The following is a 22,972-nucleotide window of genomic DNA, read 5'->3' on the forward strand; positions in this document are numbered from 1 at the left end:
GTAAAGGGACCACTGACTGGTGTGCCTCACTCAGTTGAGGTGCACAGAAGCAAAGCTATGGAGTCTGAAGCTGTGCACAGTAAAAGACTCCACAGTCCACCCTCATCTCCAACTTCTTCCCCATATCGTGATATGCAATCTAAGAAAGGAACTAATAATTCAGACTACATCAACATCTGTCGGACCATTGTCAGAGAGGAGGATGCCACCCATGAAAGCAAAGAAATTAGAAAAGAACCCATCTTGTAAACCCTCTCTCTCCCAACCTTCTCTTCCCAGACTAGGAGAAAAAATAAAAAAAAAAAAAAAAAAAAAAAAAGAAACCTATATAATGTCTATATTTCAATGGAATATTCAAGGTTTTAATTCTCATAGCGAGCAGGTTCGGATTCTCTTTAAAGAACATAATGTGTCTGCTATTTGTCTCCAAGAGACTATGCTTGGTGATTTATCCCCTAATGTTGGACTTAATTATAAATTTTACAGATCTCCTATGATTGGTGGTCGTGCTCATGGAGGTACTGGTATCATTGTTAACAAGTCTGTAAACCACAGAAGTGTCCACGTACATTCAGTGTTGCAGGCTTGTGCAATACATATTTTTTACCACTAAATGGATCACTTTATATTCTTTGTATTTGGAACCTGAACTGGAAAATCGACTTCTAGACATATATAACCACTCTCGTTAGTTTGAGTTAAATTACTTACAATCTTTGGTCAACCAGCTTCCTCAGCCTTTTATTTTGATGGGTGACTTTAATGGCAAGCATCCTCTATGGGGTGAATCAAGGTGTGACCCCTGGGGCAATATAATTGAAGAATTTATTGATAATAACGATGTCATTTTGATGAATGACGGTTCCAAAACTAAGTTTGATGTCTTTCACAACTCAAGTTCTGCTATAGACCTAACTATTTGTTCATCATCCTTAAGATTAGACTACAGTTGGTCAATAGATGAAGATCTACATGGTAGTGACCACTGGCCTATCCATATAAAATATTTAAAGAACATTCCCTCCTCTTGCTTACCTAAATGGAAGACAGGAGAGGCTAATTGTGAATTATTTAGGAGATCCACAGAGATTGATTATAAGACTAGTGATTTATCTAGTAACTCTGATGCATATAATTATCAGGTAGGCATCATACTTTCTGGTGCTTTTTCAACCATTCCTAGGACAGCTGGTAAACCTCGATGCCCAGTAGTCCCCTGGTGGAACTATGAATGTGCTATAAGCAGAAAGATTACAAGAACTTGCTATAAGAGATATTTGAGATATCCTTGTTTAGTCAATAGGATAATGTACAGAAGAGCTCAAGCAAAACAGAAGAAAATCTTTATTAAGAAAGCAAGGAGGGAATCCTTCATTAGATTTATTAGCAAGTTGAAATATGGCTCCCCCCTACCTTAATATGGAATAGTATTTGAAAATTACAGGGAAAGTTTACTCCATCTCCTTTGCCCATTCTCAATATAAATGACTCTTTTATATCAGATACAAGAGAAGTAGCAGAATCTTTTGGAAGACACTATGCTGATATTTCAAGTCCGCTTCACTATTCACATGACTTCAGAAGAATTAGAGACAAGACCACAATTAAATCTCCTACCAATACGAACTTGGAGGCATATAATTTTCGTTTCACCTTGGATGAAATGGATCATGCTTTATCTTCCCCAACCTCTCTTGGAGAGGATGACATTCTTTATTCCATGATTGCTCATTTATCCATATCCTCAAAGAAATTCCTTTTAAATGTACTGAACTAATTTTGGTGTTCTGGGTCTTCTCATAAATCTTGGAAGACTTCAATTATCATAGCAATTTTAAAGGCAGGAAAACACTCCAATCTCCCACAAAGTTACAGACCTATTGCTCTCACTAGCTGCATTTGTAAGATCTATGAAAGAATGGTTTAGTTTGGTTTTTAGAATCTAAAAATCTCCTATCTAAGCGACAGTTTGGATTTAGAAGAAATAAGTGCACTATGGAGCCCTTACTTTTTATCACTCGTGAGATTCAGAATGCCTTTTCAATATAGAATCTGAGCATTGCTGTGTTTTTTGACTTGAAAAATGCCTACGATACTACCTGGCGGGGAGGCATTCTGAAGCAACTTGCAGAGTAGGGTATCGGGGGTAATATGTTCAATTGTTTAAAGGACTTCTTGTCTGACCGTTATCTAAAAGAGTGGGCTCTTCTTTCTCTTCAGCATATCTTCAAGAGGAAGGGATTCCCCAAGGAAGTGTTCTGAGTCCTACACTCTTCAGCATAGCCATTAATAGTTTGTTAGAACAAGTTCCTGCTGGAATTCATGGATTGGCTTATGCTGATGACTTCACTATTGTGTGCAGCAGATTGACAACATTAGAAACAGGCCAAAAGATTCAAGAGGTTATTAACTTAGCAACAGCATGGGCTAATTGCAGTGGCTTCAGATTCTCTGCTGAAAAAAAAACAAAAGCCATTAGGTTCTCTAGACTAAGACTGAAGGAAGAAATACCAACATTATTCTTAGAGGGTGTCATATTACCATATGAAGATCAAGTAAAATATTTGGGTCTGTTTTTGGACAAAAGGTTGACATTCACTCATCACATAAACGAGGTTATATGCACTGTTGAACAGCGACTTAATATAGTAAAGGTAGTGTCTCGCTTCAACTGGGGAGCAGATCGTATAACTCTAATAAGGCCTTACCAAGCATTGTGCCTTAGCAAAATGGATTATGGATGTTAAATTTATGGATCAGCATGTAAAATTTTATTAAAGAAGCCTTATATAGTCCACAATATAGCTTTGCGGATTTGTTCGGGAGCTTATAGAACATCTCCAGTGGATAGCTTGTATGTGGACACAGGAATTCCTCCCCTTTATATTCTCAGGGAGGAATTAAGCCTTAGATATATATCTCGTGTCCTAACATCAAAACAAAATCCAAACTTCAAATATGTAAAGCAGCCGGTAGACAGAGCTCCAAGAAAAAGTACTCTGCCAAAACCTCTAGAAGTGAGATGTGAAGTTGGAGCAAAGGAGGTAGGACTTGTTCCTGTTACAATTGCCGAGATCACACCTTCCAAATTCCCTCCTTGGAACGGATGTCCCACTGTAATTTGTCCTATAAAAAAACAAGAAAAATAGAACTGCTGTAGAGCTAAGGAGTGAATTTTTAGAACTCTTATCAGTACATGCTGATTCAATTTTTATTTATACAGATGGATCAAAATCCCAAGATGGTGTTTGTTGTGCTGTCGTATCTGACAGTAGTTTTAAAGAGGAAGTTGCCTTATTTTAGCTCTATTTTTACTGCTGAACTGCTGGCAGTCAACAACGCCCTGAAATTTGTTTTTAATTCTATTCCATCTAATAAAAACATTGTTATTTTTACAGACTCTATGAGCATTCTATCCTCTCTAAGTAAATTATTGCCTCTTCACTATTTAGTCCAAGAAATACAGGACTGGTTGATACTTATTAACAACCGGAAGAAAATAAAAGTAAACTTTTGCTGGGTGCCGTCCCATGTGGGTATCACTGGAAATGAACAGGCCGATGTTGCAGCCAAAGCCACTACTAGGCTCAGCCATATAACACACAAAAATCCCACATACAGACTTCAAACAAGTAATTCATAGTTATGCAATGGAGAAGTGGCAAGAACAATGGACAAGGCTGGACGGTAGTTACAAGTTAAAAGAGATTCACCCCTTGGTGAGCCCTTGGAAGCCTCATTCTTTGGACAGAAGATCAAGTATTGTTTTAACAAGATTAAGAATTGGCCATTCCTATATTACCCATAAATTTTTTATGGCAAGTGGAGCAGAAAGGCTGGCCCCCCAATGCCCCACTTGCCAAGTTGTTTTTACAATTAAACACATTTTAATTCAGTGCCCTGCATACTCTGATAAGCGCAGGGCAAACTTTTTAACAAATTTATCTCTTAAAGAAATTTTAGGGAAGGAGGCTCATAAAATTTTAGGGAAGGAGGCTCATGTGAAGAATGTTTTGAGGTTTTTAAAAGACATCAATTTATTTTATGAAATGGTTTGGACACATGGAAAGAATGAGTGAAGAAAGACTAGTAAAAGAGGTATGGAAGGCAGATGTAGGGAGTGAGCATGAGGGGACGTCCTAGGATGAGGTGGATGGATGGGGTGAATGGGGCTTTGGGGAAGAGGGGAATGTCTGTTGAGGAAGGACGGGAGAGGACAGAAGACGGGTGAATGGAGAATGGTTGTATATGGAGGATGTTTGTAATGCATGAGGTGGAATGGGCGGGGGATGGGGGGTGAGGTAGTATGTGTGAGCAAAATTTGATGCAGCCTGAAGGGATTTCTCCCCGTCTTCTCCTTTTATGCATGGGGGGACGGAGAGGGAGGGTTGCTGATTTAATGAAGTGGCCTTGCTGTGGATGTGCTGTGTCTTGCAACACTGCTTCTGACCCAGGGCAGTGGACAAGGTGCAGGGATGACCCGTCATCCAGGAGGTGCTAAGATAAGAGAGAGGGTGGAGGGTTGTGGAGTGTATTCAGGGATGGAATGGGTGGGAATGATTTTATGCCTTTTCCTTTTTGGCTACCTCCCTTGTAAGGGGGAAAAAGCCTTGGTATAAGTATGTATGTATGTAAAATTGTGTATATGATTGCTTGTGAGTGTATCTTGTTTTGATGTGTTTTTGTGAGTGGTTATTGTTTTTACTGTTTTACTTGAAATTTTATATATTCATATATGATAGATATGCGCTGAATGGCCTACCGGCTCCGGCACTTTGCCTTCAAGCCAAAAATTCCATATATCAATCAATCAATCATTCTAAAGTGCAACCTTGTTCATTTAAATGGTAGTTTTTTCTTTAATGTAATATAAAGTGTGATTGTATTATTTTTATTGGAGACAGACTTTTGGGGATAGATGCTAAGAGGAGATTGTATGAAAGGATGATTGTGCCAACAGCACTGTATGGGGCAGAAACATGGAAGAGTTGAAATGCCTGAGAAGTATGGTAGGGGTTACTAGGCAGGATAGAATGAGAAACAAGGAGGTGAGGAGGAGAGCTGGGATGGAAAGGGAGTTGGGAGATAGGGGTGATGAAAGAATATTGGAATGGTTTGGACACATGGAAAGAATGAGTGAAGTAAGACTAGTAAAAGAAGTGTGGAAGGAGTGAACATGAGGGGGCGACCAAGGATGAGATGGATGGATGGGGTAAAAGGGGCATTTGGAAAGAGGGGAATATCTATTGAGGAAGGAAGGGTGAAGACAGAAGATAGGAGTGAGTGGAGAATGGTTGTGCATGGATGATGCTGTAATGCATGGAAAGGAGTGGGTAGGGAATTGGGGGTGAAAGAGTATGTGTGAATGATATTTTGATGCAACCCAAAGGGATTTCTCCCCATGGGGGGGTGAGAGAGTATGTGTGAATGATATTTTGATGCAGCCCAAAGGGATTTCTCCCCATGGGGGGTGAGAGAGTATGTGTGAATGATATTTTGATGCAGCCCAAAGGGATTTCTCCCCATGGGGGGTGAGAGAGTATGTGTGAATGATATTTTGATGCAGCCCAAAGGGATTTCTCCCCCATCTTCTTTTTTTCTGCATGAGGGGATGGAGAGGGGGGTTGCTGGTTAAATGAAGCGGCCTTGCTGTGGATATACCATGTCTTGCTGCATTGCTTCTGACCCAGGGCAATGGGTGAGATGCAGGGATCCAAGAGGAGCCAAGAAAAGAGGGAGGGAGGAGTGGTAAATGGGAGGAGTATGTGGGAATGAAATGGGTGGGAGTAGATTTATGCCTTTGTTTTTGGCTACTTCCCTTGTAAGGGGGAAAAAGATCTTGGTATATGTATGTATGTACAAATATTTTTATTTAGTTCATAGATTTTTCTCTTCAATTTGCAGTATGTGCACTCTTAACAAGAACAAGCTCACTACCTGGATGTGGATTAAGTAGTAAGAAGACAAGTCGTCCACTGATGATTTGCTTGGCAGAATTGGTGACTAATCAACTGAAAACACTTTCAGTTAGGCAACGTTCTGCCATGCCATGTGGATCTCAGCATCACACTAATTTGAGCAATGAACAGTTTCTAACATCCCTGGCAGTTCTTACAAACTGTTCAAGATCAGCAGAGTGTAGGACAAGCATTGTTAAGGTATGATTATTTAGTAATTGATACCATTCGAACACAAACTAACTCTCTAAGTGTCTCTCATAAACAACCTCTCTAACCACAATTAAGCTGCCATGGAAAGGTACTGATGAGGTAGCATCCAGTGGATACGTTGGTCCTGCATGGGTAAACTTGTAACATGCAACAATTTAATTTCTGTCTCTCTCCATCTCCTTCGCTCTCTTCTCTCTCTCTCTTCCTCTCTTTCTCTCTCCTCTCTGTTGTTGTTGTTGTAGTTGTTGTTGTTCCCCAGACTGTCTGCCCAAGCAGTCCCGTCTCCCCAAGGAATGCCACAGCCGAAACTGGGTTTTCCCACAAATCCTTTATAGAGTGTATGTTGTGTTGTTTGCGTGCATGATTGTGTATAATGCAGTCTTCCATTATGTGTTGTATGGTATGGGGTGAAGTGTTACATCCTGGGCAGCTGTTCGCAATGCGGTCATCCAGCCTCTTCTGGTAGCTAAGAAGTGCTGGGTGGTGGCCGCACCGCAGTCTGGCCAGGTGGACTCTGTCCTTTTGTGGGAGAGAGGATTCAGAAGGGTGGATATCAGGGGGTCTGGCATGCAGCAATGTGTTGTCTTTCAGTGTGTTAATGGAGCGGTGAGTGATATGATTATGAATATGTTTCCGGAGGCTGGTATTTGGTGGTTGTGGAGGAAGAGAAGAGAGTATCTGTGTGTGATACAGGTCTTTGGGTGTTGTTTTAATGTTTCTTGGTGTGTGTGGGTGTTCTGCTATGTAGTGTAGCAGGTGTGATGTGTTTGTGGTGGCTGCGGAAAGTGTTTGTGTGCCTCTCATGTCGAGGTGGTCCTTGACTTTGAGGACTTTTGTTTCATGGTGTAAATGGTCTGTAGGTGTTGTATTTGTGCAGCCTGTAATTGTTTTTAGGGCTTTGTTTTGTATGATTTGAAGGGTGTTGTGGTGTGTCTCAGTGAGATTAGGAGCCCATGCAGGACTCGCATAATTCATCACTGAGCATATGCATTGTTTGTATATTGTTGTATTAATTTCTTTGTTTTGTCCAAATGTTGTTCCAGTGATTGACTTAAGTGTGTTAACCCCTTGAGTACCAGATGTGTGTTTTGTGACACTTGCGTGTCATGGCTGAGTGCACCCGCCAGGAACCGAGCGTGCTCCCCGTGACACGCACGTGTCACAGTTATAAGCTGTGTGTATTGAGGGCTCTCAAGGCCTCGGTTTCTGGGTTATTTCTACCCACATGGTGGCAAGTGTCTGTGTTTACAAATATAAGGCTCCAGCCATTTGTGGGACGGTTTGAAACATTTTACGTAAGGTTAATGGGTCGGTAACGAAGGGGTTAAGTCTAGGTATGCATTTGTTTTTATGCTTGTGATGTGTTGTTTGAAAGACATGGATGTATCGTATGTTACACCAAGAATTTTCGGTGTGTTTGTGTGTGGTATTAGAGTGTTGTTGATGTAGAGATGAGGTATGTATTTACCTAGTTGTATTTTGCGGGAAGGGGAGCTATGCTCGTGTTGTCCCGCCTTTGTATCTTGCAGTGTCTAGTTTGTTTTTAAACTCATGAATGGTTTTTGCGCATACTATTCCATTGTCCAGTTCGTTCCAAGTGTCCAAAACTCTATGAGGAAAACTGTTTTTCTTCAGTTCTCTTCTATAGCTATGTTTTTTTATTTTCTTTCCATGTCCTCTTGTGTTTCTTTTGTCCCAGTTAAGTAAGTTCTCTCTATCGAGTACCTCTGTGCCTTTCATGATTCTGTAGATGGTCAATAGGTCACCTCTCTCTCTTCTTTGCTCCAGTGTCGGTAACTCCAGTTTAGCCAATCTCTCCTCGTATGATAGGTTTGCAAGTGCAGGTGCCATTTTTGTAGCTGCTCTTTGGATTCTTTCTATTTTCTTTATATTCTTTTTGGTACTGGGGGACCACAATGTCGCTGCATACTCTAATCTAGGCCTTATCAATGTAACCAATATTTTTTTCATCATGTCTTCGTCCAAGTATGTAAACGCCACTTTTATTGATCTTAGCAAGTTGTAAGTCTCCCCGACAATTTTGTTAATCTGTATATCATAGGACAAGTCGTTCGTGATAATTACTCCCAAATCTTTTTCGGATCCTACTTTCTTTACTTCTTTGGTTCCAATTGTATATTTTCCTGATATTCTGTTTTTGCTTTTTCCAAACTCCATTATGCTACACTTCTTAGTATTAAAGTCCACTTCCCATTTCTGACTCCAGTTCCATACCCTATTTAGGTCTTCTTGCAGTGCTTCACAGTCCTCATCAGTTTCTATTTTCCTTAGCAGTTTGGCGTCATCGGCAAAGAAGCTCATGTAGCAGTTCACGTCCTCATCCATGTCATTCATATAGATAGCAAACATTATTGGTGCCAGCACAGATCCTTGCGGTACTCCACTGATCACCTCTTTCCAGTCTGAATATTTTTCTCTGAGCACTACTCTCATCTTTCTACCAGTCAGAAAGTCCTCTATCCATTTTAGTAGGTTTCCCTGTATTCCTCCTATGTGTTCCAGTTTTTTTAGTAGTTTTCTGTGTGGTACTTTGTCAAAGGCTTTTTGCAAGTCTAGGAATGCACAATCAGCCCATCCATTTCTTTCTTGCACTATGTCTATTAGTCTTGAGTAAAAGCATATTAAGTTTGTGGAGCATGATCTTCCTTGTCTGAATCCGAATTGTCTTGGGTTTAATATGTCATTGTCTTCCAGATGTTTTACCCATCTATTCTTGATTATTTTCTCACAAATTTTGGCTATGGTGCTTGTTAGTGATACTGGCCTATAGTTGGTGGGTTCTTCTTTGTTTCCTCCTTTGTGTATTGGTACAATGTTAGCGTTTTTCCAGTCCTCGGGTATCTTTCCTTCTTTGAGTGAGCTGTTTATTAAGATGTGTATTTTGTCTGTTAGTTCTTCTTTGCACTCCTTTAGAGTCCAATTTGCAATACCGTCCGGGCCATGTGATTTTCTGACATCCAGCCTTGATAAATGTTCTGATATTTCCTTTAGTGATGCTGTAAACTCATTCATGAGGGGAGATTTCTTGTTTTTATCTATGTCACAATTTGGTATTTTCTCTCTGGTGAAAACAGATTTAAAGTGATTGTTCATGACTTCGGCCATCTCTAAATCTTCTGTGTATTCTATGTTTCCTTGGCATAGGTTCACCAATTCCTGTTTGTTTTTAAGTTTACCATTCACATACCGATAGAATAGTTTGGGTTGCTCTTTGCATTTGTCTATAATATCCTTCTCATGGTTCCTTTTCTCCTCTCTTCTCACATTAACATACTCATTTCTATAGTTAACATAAATTTGCCATTTGCTTTGTTTTTTGTCTTTTCTCCACTTTTTCCAAGCTTTGTCCCTTCTGTCTTTTGCCTCACTGCATCTTTTGTTGAACCAACATTTAATGTACTCTCTCTCTCGCTTTTGTCTTGGTACATGCCTGTTTACCCCTTCATTGTAGTTTTCCATCAATCTATTCCATTTCTCTTCCACTGTTGTTTCTTCCCTGTAAAATATTTCCCAGTTTGCATTCCGGAAGAATGTCCAACTGGGAAATATTTGTGTATTTGTGTTCTTTTGTCCAGTTGGTGAGAAGTGTTGCTGTAGATTGTTAGGTTTCCCTTGCCTGCTATTTCCATAAATTTACACATCTCTGTGAAAAGCTGTGCCTCCTAACATATTTTAATCAGTCAGTCTTTGTAAGTGTTTGGTTGTGATCTTTTGATGTAGAGAATGGAAAGTAGTGGCTGTGGGATGAGGCTTAGGGAGTATGTGTGAATGATAATTTGATGCAGCCTGAAGGGACCTCTCCCTGTTTTCTCTTTTTCTGTATGAGGGGATGGAGAGGGGATCACCAATTAAATGAGTGGCCTTGCTGTGGATGTGTTCTGTCTTGCTTCACTGCTTCTGACCCAGGGCAGTGGGCAAGATGCAGGGATGACCTGTCGTCTAGGAGGAGCCAAGAAAAGAGGTTGAGAAGGGTAATATTTAATATAATATAATACATACATACATATACCAAGGCTTTTTCCCCCTTCCAAGGGAGGTAGCCAAAAAGGGAAAGGCATAAAAACACTCCCACCCATTTCATCCCCAAATACACTCCACACCCCTCCCACCCTTCCTCTCATCTGAGCACCTCCTGGATGACGGGTCATCCCTGCACCCCGCCCACCGCCCTGGGTCAGAAGCAGTGTCGCAAGACACAGTACATCCACAGCAAGGCCGCTTCATTTAATCGGCGACCCCCCCTCTCCGTCCCCCTTTGCATATAAGGAGAGGACGGGGAGAAATCCCTTCGGGCTGCGTCAAAATTTACTCACACATACTACCCCACCCCCCACCCCCCCGCCCATTTCTCCTCATGCAGTCACAACATCATCCATATACAACCATTCTCCACTCACCTCTGTCTTCCGTCCTCTCCCTTCCTTCCTCAACAGACATTCCCCTCTTCCCCAAAGCCCCCTTCACCCCATCCATCCACCTCATCCTAGGACGTCCCCTCATGTTCACTCCCTCCACATCTGCCTTCCATACCTCTTTTACTAGTCTTTCTTCACTCATTCTTTCCATGTGTCCAAACCATCCTAATATTCTTTCATCAACCCTCTCTCCCAAATCCTTTTTCACCCCTGTTCTCCTCCTCACCTCCTCATTTCTCACTCTATCTAGCCTAGTAACCCCCGCCATACTTCTCATCTCAAACACATTCAAACTCCTTCTCTCTTCTTCTCTTATGTTCCACGTTTCTGCCCCATACAGTGCTGTTGGCACAATCACTCCTTCATACAGTCTCCTCTTCGCATCCATTCCCAAATGTCTATTTCTCATTACACTCTTTAAACCACCAAGGCATTTACTCGCTTCTCTCAATCTACACTCTACCTCCACCTTCACTCCACCTTTTCCTGCTACACTTGCACCCAAGTATCTAAAACTATCCACTTCCTCCAGTCGCTCTCCCTTAATGTTCACTTCCAGTCTACTGCCACTTTCACCCCTTGTACATCTCATCACCTTACTTTTACCCACATTTATCTTTAGCTTTCTTCTATCACATACTCTCCCAAACTCTGCCACCAGATTCCTCAATCCCTCCTCTGACCCTGCCACAAGCGCAGTGTCGTCCGCAAACAACAGCTGGCTCACCTCCCACTTTTCTCCATTTTCTTTAACCATCTCCAATCCCTGACTCACTACCCTAGCATTCACCTCTCGCACCACCCCATCCATGTATAAGTTGAACAGCCAGGGCGACATAACGCATCCTTGACGAAGTCCCACCTTTACTTCAAACCACTCACTCTCTCCATTTCCAATCCTAACACATGCTCTACTACTCACATAAAAACTCTTGACAGCTCCCAAAAGCTTTCCTCCTATCCCATAAATCTGCATAACCTCCCACAGTGCCTTTCTGTCTACCCTATCATAAGCCTTTTCCAGATCCATAAAAGCCCAAAAAACATCCTTCCCCTTTCCTATAGCTTTCTCACATATCTGTCTTACCACAAAGATCTGATCTACACAACCTCTACCCGTCCTAAAACCACACTGTTCCTCACCAATTACTCCTTCTGTTCCTCTCCTAATCCTCTCAATTAAGATTCTCCCATAAGCCTTCCCTACTACACTCAACAGGCTAATCCCTCTGAAATTACTACATTCACACTTGTCCCCTTTTCCCTTGTAGAGGAACTATACAGGCACTACTCCAGTCCTCCGGTACTCTACCCTCTCTCCAGCAAACATTAAATAATCTCGCCAACCAGTCCACCATCACTGAACCTCCCTTTTTCAGACATTCTGCATGACATCCATCCAGACCAGGTGCCTTACCTGCTTTCATCATCTTTACAACTGCCTTCACCTCATCCTTCCTTATTTCTCCTCCATTCTCCTCACTCATCACTCTCATTTTCTTCGTATTTCCCACTGCAGCTATCTTTCCTTCCCTATCCTCCTTCACATTCAGCAACTCCCTAAAATATTCTGCCCATCTTTCCCTCACTGCCATCTCTTCCATTATCAACTCTCCATCTGTACCTTTTACCTTTTCTTCCCTACTTGATTCGCCTCCTCTTCCTCTCTTAATTTCTTTCCAAAACATCTTTTTTTTACTTTCAAAATTTTCTGTCATACTCCTACCCCATTTCACATCTGCTCTCCTCTTTGCCTCCTTTACCTTTTGCTTTACTTCTCTTTTCAATTTTGGCATTGAATCAATATACATGAAGGTGCAGGGATGACCCGTCATCCAGGAGGTGCTAAGATAAGAGGGAGGGTGGAGGGGTGTGGAGTGTATTCAGGGATGGAATGGGTGGGAATGATTTTATGCCTTTTCGGCTACCTCCCTTGTAAGGGGGAAAAAGCCTTGGTATATGTATGTATGCAGATACTGAAAAGAACACATAGTTCGAAATAATAATTACAAATGCCAAGGATAACACAAAAAAGCTTGTAAGCTTATTTCCATTGTCCTCAGGATGGTGAATGGGAGTGGAGTATGTGGGGATGAAATGGGTGGGAGTGGGTTTATGCCTTTGACTTTGGCTACCTCCCTTGTAAGAGGAAAAAAGCCCTTGGTATTTAACTAGTTGTACCTAGTTGTATTTTATGGGACAAGAGCTATGCTCTTAGTGACCCGTTCTCGTAACTCTCCGCATCCAGTTTATTCTTAAAATCGTGTATGGTTTTGGCACTCACTGTTTCTCCATTTAGTTTGTTCCAGACATCAATCACTCTATGTGGGAAGCTATTATTTTTCAGGTCTCTTCTGTAACTGTCCTTCTTTAGCTTCTTTTCGTGTCCTCTTGTTTCTCTTCTGTCCCATTTTAATAAGTCATCTATCGAGAATTTCCATCCCTTTCATAATTCTGTAAATGGTCAACAAATCACCTCTTTCTCTTCTCTGTTCCAGTGTTGACAGATGTAATTTTTCCAATCTTTGTTCGTATGTCAAATTTGATGGTGTAGGTGCCATTTTTGTCGCTGCTCTTTGGATTCTTTCTAATTTTCTTATGTTCTTTTTTGTGCTAGGTGCCCATAGTGTTGCAGCATACTCTAGTTAAGGTCTTATTAGTGTAACCACTATTTTCTTTATCATTTCTTCATCCATGTAGTCGAAGGCCACTTTCATTGATCTTAATAAGTTAAAAATCTCTCCAAATAATTTATTGACATGTTTATCAGGTGTCAAGTCACTTGAGATGATCACTGCCAGGTCCCTTTCTGAATCAGATTTTTTTACTTCTTTGTTTCCAATTTTATATTGACCCGATATTCTATTTTTGCTTTTTCCAAATTCCATTATGCTACATTTCTTAATGTTGAAGTTCATTTCACATCTCTGACTCCATTCCCATATTTTGTCCAGGTCTTCTTGTAGTGATCTGTAATCTTCTTCTGTGCTTACTCTCTTGAGTAACTTGGCATCATCAGCAAAGAAGTTCATGTAACAATTCACTCCCTCATCCATATCATTTATATATATGGCAAACATCAGCAAAGAAGTTCATGTAACAATTCACTCCCTAATCCATATCATTTATATATATGGCAAACATTAAAGGAGCCAATACAGAGGCTTGCAGGATGCTACTCTTCGCATCTTCCCTGTTTGAATATTTGTCTCTAAGTACCATTCCCATTTTTCTCCCATTTAAGAAATCCTTCATCCATTCCAGTAGCTTACCTTGTATTTCTCCTATTATTTCAATATTATTATTAATGTTTTTATGTGGTACTTTATCAAATGCCTTCTCCAAGTCCAAGAAGGCGCAATCTGCCAAGCCATCTCTTTCTTGTATTATCTGGGGTATTGAATGCTTGTTATTGTGGCAAAGTACCATGCAGTCGATACTTTAGGGTCTATATGAGGTGCCCCTACGGACCAGAGCCACACATCATTTTATCTATGATAGAGGAAAACTCTGTTCATAGAGAAATGATGACACTTTTATACTACTACTGTCCCTCCGTTATGCTGTCCCCCAACCCCTTGTTGCTGTCCTGTACCATTTCTCTGAGTATTCTTTTCTGTGGTGGGGGAAAAGAATACTGCCACCAAGTATTCCCACTTGGATCGTAAGAGGCGAGAAGAAAGGGATGGGGATTGGGACTAGGCATCCTTCTCCTTGTAGCCCCACAGGGGACATTCCTAAAAGAAAAAGCAAAGGCATAATAGGGTGTGGATGTGGTACAGATGAGAGTAAAAGGGAGGAGATAGGTAGTATGTTTGTGAGATGAAAGATGGATGTGTTGGCTTTGAGTGAAACTAAGTTGAAAGGGAAGGGTGAGTGTAAGTGGGAGGTTATCAGGAGTGAAGAGAGGGCAAGGGAGGGAAAGAGTGGCTATTCTAGTAAGTGAAGAGATAGGTAAACATGTAGTGGAGTGGAAGGAGGTTTCCTCAAGGATAATGTGGATGAAGGTGAAACTGGGAAAGGAGATGTGGGTCTTTGTAAGTGCATATGGGCCTGACAGTGAGAAGAATGTAGAAGAAAGGGAGGCCTTTTGGATAGAATTAAATGAGTGCATAGAGGATTTAGGGAGAAATGTCAATGTAATAGTACTGGGAGACCTGAATGCTAGGGTAGGAAATGGTCCAATTGATGGAGTGGTTGGGAAATGTGGAGTTCCAGGAAAGAATCGTAGTGGAGAGTTGATGGTGGAAATGTGTCTAGAAAAAGAGTTGATGATAGCAAATACAATGTTTCGGAAGAAAGTCAAGCATACGTAGACATGGGAGAGGGTGGTGGAGGGAAGGGTGGTAGATAGAGCGTTAATGGATTATGTAGTGGTAAATAGGATTATGATAGGAAGAGTTAAGGATGTACATGTGCTAAGGGGAGAGGGTGGGGGAATATCAGATCATTTTCTGGTGGAAGGTAAGTTGAGAGTGGAGGATAGATGGAGAAAGAGGAAAAGGACAAAAGGTAGGGAGGTGCTTAGAGTGAACTCTTTAAAGGAAAAGGAGAAGGAGTACAAGAAGAAGCTGAAGGAGGAGTGGGAGGGAGTGAAGGATAGAGTAGAGCTAGGTGTGGAGGAGGAATGGGGATGGTTCAAGAAGGGAGTCACAAAGTGTGCAAAGATGGTGTGTGGAACAAGGACAGGAGGAAGTAGAAGGAAGGGTAGTGAATGGTGGGATGAGGAAACAAAGAAGGTTGTAGAAGAGAAGAAGCGAGACTTCACATTTTGGTTACAAAATAGGATGAGGGAGTCATGTGAGAGGTACAGAGAAAAGAAAAGAGAAGTAAAGCAAAAGGTAAAGGAGGCAAAGAGGAGAGTAGATGTGAAATGAGGTAAGAGTATGACAGAAAATTTTGAAAGTAATAAAACGATGTTTTGGAAAGAAATTAAGAGAGGAAGAGGAGGTGAATCAAGCAGAGAAGAAAAGGTAAAAGGTGCAGATGGAGAGATGATAATGGAAGAGAAGGCAGTGAGGGGAAGATGGACAGAATATTTTAGGGAGTTGCTAAATGTGAAGGAGGATAGGGAGGGAAAGATAACTGCAGTGGGAAATGCTAAGAAAATGAGGGTGATGAGTGAGGAAAATGGAGGAGAAATAAGGAAGGATGAAGTGAAGGCAGTTGTTAAGATGATGAAAGCAGGTAAGGCACCTGGTCTGGATGGATGCCATGCAGAATGCCTAAAAAAAGGAGGTACAGTGATGGTGGACTGGATGGTGAGGTTATTTAATGTTTGCTGGAGAGAGGGTAGAGTGCTGGAGGACTGGAGGAGTGCCTGTATAGTTCCGCTTTACAAGGGAAAAGGGGACAAGTGTGAATGTAGTAGTTTCAGAGGGATTAGCTTGTTAAGTGTAGTTGGGAAGGCTTATGGGAGGATCTTGATTGAGAGGATTAGGAGAGGAAGAGAGGGAGTAATTGGTGAGGAACAGTGGATTTAGGACAGGTACAGTTGTGTAGATCAGATCTTTGTGGTAAGACAGATATGTGAGAAAGCTATAGGAAAGGGAAGGATGTTTTTTGGGCTTTTATGGATCTGGAAAAGGCATATGATAGGGTAGACAGAAAGGCACTGTGGGAGGTTATGCAGATATACGGGATAGGAGGAAAGCTACTGGGAGCTGTCAAGAGTTTTTATGAGAGTAGTAGAGCTTGTGTCAGGATTAGAAATGGAGAGAGTGAGTTGTTCAAGGTAAAGGTGGGACTTCGCCAAGGATGCATTATGTCGCCCTGGCTGTTCAACTTATACATGGATGGGGTAGTGCGAGAGGTAAATGCAAGGGTAGTGGGTCAGGGATTGGAGATGGTTAAAGAAAATGGAGAAAAGTGGGAGGTGAGCCAGCTGTTGTTTGCAGACGACACTGTGCTTGTGGCAGGATCGGAGGAGGGATTGAGAAAGTTGGTGACAGAGTTTGGGAGAGTATGTGATAGAAGAAAGCTGAAGATAAATGTGGGTAAAAGTAAGGTGATGAGATGTGCAAGGGGTGAAAGTGGCAGTAGACTGGAAGTGAACATTAAGGGAGAGCGACTGGAGGAAGTGGATAGTTTTAGATACTTGGGTGGAAATGTGGCAGGAAAAGGTGGAGTGAAGGTGGAGGTAGAATGTAGATTGAGAGAAGCGAGTAAATACCTTGGTGGATTAAAGAGTGTAATGAGGAATAGACATTTGGGAATGGATGCTAAGAGGAGACTATATGTAGGAGTGATTGTGCCAACAGCACTGTATGGAGCAGAAGCATGGAACATAAGAGAGAAGGAGTTTGAATGTGTTTGAGATGAGGTGTCTGAGAAGTATGATGGGGGTTACTAGGCTAGATAGAGTGAGAAATGAAGAGGTGAGAGGAGAACAGTGGTGGAAAGGGAGTTGGGAGATAGGGTTGATGAAAGAGTATTAGGATGGTTTGGACACATTGAAAGAATGAGTGAAGAAAGACTGGTAAAAGATGTATGGAAGGCAGATGTGGAGGGAATGAACATGAGGGGATGTCCTAGGATGAGGTGGATGGATGGGGTGAAGGGGGCTTTGGGGAAGATGGGAATGTCTTTTGAGGAAGGATGGGAGAGGACAGAAGACAGGGGTGAATGGAGAATGGTTGTATATGGATGATGATGTGATGCATGAGGTGGAATGGGTGGATGGGGGGTGAGGTAGTATGTGTGAGCAAAATTTGACGCAGCCCGAAGGGATTTCTCCCCGTCTTCTCCTTTTATGCAATGGGGGGACGGAGAGGGGGGGTCGCTGATTTTAATGAAGCGGCCTTGCTGTGGATGTGCTGTGTCATGCGACACTGCTTCTGACCCAGGGCAGTGGACAAGGTGCAGGGATGACCAGTCATCCAGGAGGTGCTAAGATGGGAGGGAGGGTGGAGGGGTGTGGAGTGTATTCAGGGATGGAATGGGTGGGAATGATTTTATGCCTTTTCCTTTTTTGCTACCCCCATTGTAAGGGGGAAGAAGCCTTGGTATATGTATGTATGTAATCTTGAGTAAAAGCATATTAAGTTTGTGGTACACAATCTTCCACTTCTAAAGCCAAATTGTTTTGGGTTTACTATTTTATTTTTTTCCAAGTGTTTTGTCCATTTGTTTCTGATAACTTTTTTGCATATTTTTGCTACTGTGCTTGTAAGGGTCTGAAGTTTGTAGGATCTTCTTTGTTTCCTCCTTTATATATTGGTATTATGTTTGCATCTTTCCAATCTTGCAGTACCTTTCCTTCTTTGAGTGAAAAGTCTATTATCTTGTATAATTTATCTGTCAGTTCGTCTATACACTCTTTCAGTATCCAATTTGCAATTCCATCCAGTCCATGCAATTTCCTAACATCTAGGGTTTTTTTTATTTGGTCTCTTATTTCTTTCTGATGCATGAGGTGGAATGGGTGGGGGGATGGGGGGTGAAGTAGTATGTGTGAGAAAAATTTGACGCTGCCTGAAGGGATTTCTCCCTGTCTTCTCCTTTTCTGCATGAGGGGATGGAGAGGGGGGGTCGCCGATTTAATGAAGCGGCCTTGCTGTGGATATGCTGTGTCTTGCGACACTGCCTCTGACCCAGGGCAGTGGACAAGATGCTGGGATGGCCCGTCATCCAGGAGGTGCCAAGATAAGAGGGAGGGTGGAGGGGAGTGGAGTGTATTAGGGATGGAGTGGGCGGGAATGGTTTTTATGCCTTTTCCTTTTTGGCTACCTCCCTTGTAAGGGGGAAAAAGCCATTGATATATGTATTTCTTTCTGTGTTACCTTTATTCCTTTCATTTTAGGGGATCTTTCTTGTTGTCCATCTTCTCAAATTTGTGAGCTCTCAATTTTAAAAACAGACCTGAAATGTCTGATCATAACTTCTGCCATTTCTGTCATCTATATATTCTTTATCTCCTTCGCACAGTTTTACTATTTTGTATTTATCCTTTAACTTGTCTTTATAGATCTGTAAAAGAGTTTAGGTTGATCCTTACATTTGTCTATAATATCTTTTTCATAATTTCTTTTTTCTTTCCTGTGTATATTCATATACTCGTTCCTAAGTTTTTTATATGTTTGCCATTTGGATGTTGTTCTGTCTCTTTTTCCATCTTTTCCAGGCTTTGTCTCTTCTGTCTTTAGCCTCACTGCCGCTTTTGTTATACTAACACTTTATATAAATCTCTTTTTGCTTCTTCTTTGGTACATATTTATCAATCCCTTCCCTGTACTTTTCCTTGAATATGTTCCATTTGTATTCCATCTTTGTTTCCTCTTTGGAGAATTTATCCCAGTTTGTGTTTTGGAAATTTTTTCTTAGTTTTACAAAATCCGTTTTGTTTTTCTTAGTTTTACAAAATCCGTTTTGTTGTACATTAATCTTCCTTCTCTATGTTTATCATTCCTACCTACATTATTTTGTTCTTTTAATTCAAACTCTATTAGTATATGGTCACTCTTTCCAATTGGTGTTTTATACTCCATTTTGTTCACAATATCTGGTTCAGAAGTTAATATTAAGTCTAGTTTTGATGGTTCCTCATTGTTTCTATATCTAGTATTTTCCTTAACCCATTGTGTTAAGGTGTATTCGATGGTCATATCCAGTAGAATGTTGCTCCAAAGTTCTTCTCCCCCTTTTACTATCATTTCTTCCCAGATTATATCCTTTGCATTAAAATCGCCCATGATTACTATGTTACCACCCTCTTTCAGTAACTCGTTTAGCACATTCATTGTGTCTTCCAGTAATTTAGAATGATCGCTATCAGACCAAGCCTGTGTTTTTGGTGGTACATACACTGCTACAAATTTTCTGCTTTTCATCTTTTTGTTTACAATTTTAATCATAATTAATTCTACATTACCTTTGCCTTCATTAATCTTTGTCACATTTAGACCCTTTTTGGTCAATATCATGACACCTCCTCCCTGCTTGTCTGTTCTATTTTTTGCCCAGTGGTTGTATAGACCTTGTCCCACTATACTTGTTGATAGAGGTCCTTTCAGTTTTGTCTCCACAATTCCCATAATGTCAGGTTTCTCTATTTCTAGATAGTCATTTAGTTAATTAATTCCAGAGATCATGCCATCGATATTTGTGTATGCCACTTTTAGTTTCATATTTTCTTCTCTTTTTTGGTTTAAGTTTCCATTTTTTTGATGTACCATTTTTTCAGTCTCAAGTCCAGTACTCTCCAAAAAAAAAAAAAAAAAAAAAAATGGATTTTTTCGGTCTCTGTTCTTTTCTCATTTCTATCATTGGCTTCAATTCTGAGAGCTTTGTCTTTCTCCTTTTCCTCATCACTCATTTCCTTTTTTATGTTTGAATTTTTTGCTGTTTGCCAATTTAACCACTTTTGATAAAATACCTCCACGGCTATCATGTGAGTTCTTAGTTTTATTTTCAGAGGTCTATGTTGTTTATCTTTTGAATATTTGCCTATCCTGTGGATCTCATCAATTTCCTTATCAAAAGTTTGCCCTTCGTCCTGTATTTCTTTTAGAATTTCCTTAGCTATTTCCTTCTCCTCCTTTTCTCTCTGGTATTTATACATAGTGTGGATGAAGGTGAAACTGGGAATGGAAATGTGGGTTTTTGTAAATGCATATGGGCCTGGTAGTGAGAAGAGTGTAGAAGAAAGGGAGGCTTTTTGGATAGATTTAAATGAGTGCATATAGGGATTAGGGAGAAATGTCAATGTAATAGTACTGGGAGACCTTAATGCTAGGGTAGGAAATGAACCAATTGATGGAGTGGTTGGGAAATGTGGAGTTCCAGGAAAGAATCGTAGTGGAGAGTTGATGGTGGAGATGTGTCTAGAGAGTTGATGATAGCAAATACAGTGTTTTGGAAGAAAGTCAAGCACAAGTACACATGGGAGAGGGTAGTGGATGGAAGGGTGGTAGATAGAGCATTAAGGATGTACATGTGCTAAGGGGAGAGGGTGGGGGAATATCATATCATTTTATGGTGGAAGGTAATTTGAGAGTGGAGGATAGATGGAGAAAGAGGAAAAGGACAAAAGGTAGGGAGGTGCTTAGAGTGAACTCTTTAAAGGAAAAGGAAAACGAGAGGGAGTACAAGAAGAAGCTGAGAGAGGAGTGGGAGGGAGTGAAGGATAGAGTAGAGCTAGGAGTGGAGGAGGAATGGGGATAGTTCAAGGAGGGAGTCACAAAGTGTGCAAAGATGGTGTGTGGAACAAGAAGGACAGGAGGAAATAGAAGGAAGGGTAGTGAATGGTGGGATGAGGAAACAAAGAAGGTTGTAGAAGAGAAGAAGTTAGCTTTCACAGATTGGTTACAAAATAGGACAAGGGAGTCATATGAGACGTACAAAGAAAAGAAAAGAGAAGTAAAGCACAAGGTAAAGGAGGCAAAGAGGAGAGCAGATGTGAAAGTAATAAAACGATTTTTCAGAAAGAAATTAAGAGAGGAAGAGGAGGCAAATCAAGTAGAGAAGAAAAGGTAAAAGGTGCAGATGGAGAGATGATAATGGAAGAGAAGGCAGTAAGGGGAAGATGGGCAGAATATTTTAGGGAGTTGCTAAATGTGAAGGAGGATAGGGAGGGAAAGATAGTTGCAGTGGGAAATGCTAAGAAAATGACCGTGATGAGTGAGGAAAATGGAGGAGAAATAAGGGAGGATGAAGTGAAGGCAGTTGTTAAGATGATGAAAGCAGGTAAGGCACCTGGTCTGGATGGATGCCATGCAGAATGTCTAAAAAAAGGAGGTACAGTGATGGTGGACTGAATGGTGAGGTTATTTAATGTTTGCTGGAGAGAGGGTAGAGTGCCAGAGGACTGGAGGAGTGCCTGTATAGTTCCACTTTACAAGGGAAAAGGGGACAAGTGTGAGTGTAGTAGTTTCAGAGGGATTAGCTTGTTAAGTGTAGTTGGGAATGCTTATGGGAGGATCTTGATTGAGAGGATTAGGAGAGGAACAGTGGGAGTAATTGGTGAGGAACAGTGGATTTCGGACAGGTAGAGGTTGTGTAGATCAGATCTTTGTGGTAAGACAGATATGTAAGAAAGCTATAGGAAAAGGGAAGGATGTTTTTTGGGCCTTTATGGATCTGGAAAAGGCTTACAACAGAGTAGACAGGAAGGCACTGTGGGAGGTTTTGCGGATATACGGGATAGGAGGAAAGCTTCTAGGAGCTGTCAAGAGTTTTTACAAGAGTAGTAGAGCATGTGTCAGTATTAGAAATGGAGAGAGTGAGTGGTTTGAGGTAAAGGTGGGACTTCGTCAGGGATGCATTATGTTGCCCTGGCTGTTCAACTTGTACATGGATGGGGTGGTGCGAGAGGTAATTGGAAGGGTGGTGGGTCAGGGATTGGAGATGGTTAAAGAAAATGGAGAAAAGTGGGAGGTGAGCCAACTGTTGTTTGCGGACGACACTGCGCTTATGGCAGGATCGGAGGAAGGATTGAGGAAGTTGGTGACAGAGTTTGGGAGAGTGTGTGATAGAAGAAAGCTGAAGATAAATGTGGGTAAAAGTAAGGTGATGAGATGTACAAGGGGTGAAAAGGGCAGCAGACTGGAAGTGAGCATAAAGGAAGAGCAACTGGAGGAAGTGGATAGTTTTAGATACTTGGGTGGAAATGTGGCAGGAAAAGGTGGAGTGGAGGAGGTAGAATGTAGATTGAGAGAAGTGAGTAAATGCCTCTGTGGATTAAAAAGTGTAATGAGGAATAGACATTTGGGAATGGATGCTAAGAGGAGACTGTGTATTTACCTAGTTGTATTTTGCGGGATGGGAAGCTATGTTCGTGGTGTCCCGCCATTGTATCTCGCAGTGTCTAGTTTCCTTTAAACTCATGAATGGTTTTTGCGCTTACTATTTCATTATCCAGTTTGTTCCAAGTGTCCAAAACTTTATGTGGAAATTTTTTTTCTTCAGTTCTCTTCTATAGCTATGTTTTTTTTATTTTCTTTCCATGTCCTCTTGTGTTTCTCTTGTCCCAGTAAAGTAAGTCCTCTCTATCAAGAATCTCTGTGCCTTTCATGATTCTGTAGATGGTCAATAGGTCATCTCTCTTCTTTGCTCCAGTGTCGGTAACTCCAGTTTAGCCAATCTTTCCTCGTATGATAGGTTTGCAAGTGTAGGTGCCATTTTTGTAGCTGCTCTTTGGATTCTTTCTATTTTCTTTATATTCTTTTTGGTACTGGGGTGACCACAATGTCGCCGCATACTCTAGTCTAGGCCTTATCAATGTAACCAATATTTTTTTTTATCATGTCTTCGTCCAATTATGCAAATGTCACTTTTATTGATCTTAGCAAGTTGTAATTCTCCCCGAAAATTTTGTTAATCTGTTTATCATAGGACAAGTTGTTTGTGATAATTACTCCCTAATCTTTT

General features: G+C 41.1%; 1 protein-coding gene across 7 annotated transcripts in view; it reads left to right on the forward strand.

Annotated features, from left to right (window-relative positions):
• Positions 1 to 22,972, forward strand: part of LOC143037431 (rotatin-like) — a 463,326-nt gene that overhangs the window by 421,647 nt on the left and 18,707 nt on the right. For all 7 annotated transcript variants that reach the window (XM_076205620.1, XM_076205622.1, XM_076205623.1 and 4 more), the window contains one exon: positions 5,905 to 6,158. In XM_076205620.1, coding sequence (XP_076061735.1) covers positions 5,905 to 6,158 — 254 coding nt within the window. The remainder of the gene's footprint in view (positions 1 to 5,904; positions 6,159 to 22,972) is intronic.

Source organism: Oratosquilla oratoria, chromosome 22 (genome assembly GCF_046742065.1).
Source record: "Oratosquilla oratoria isolate Oo_2021 chromosome 22, ASM4674206v1, whole genome shotgun sequence".
Classification (NCBI taxonomy): domain Eukaryota; kingdom Metazoa; phylum Arthropoda; class Malacostraca; order Stomatopoda; family Squillidae; genus Oratosquilla; species Oratosquilla oratoria.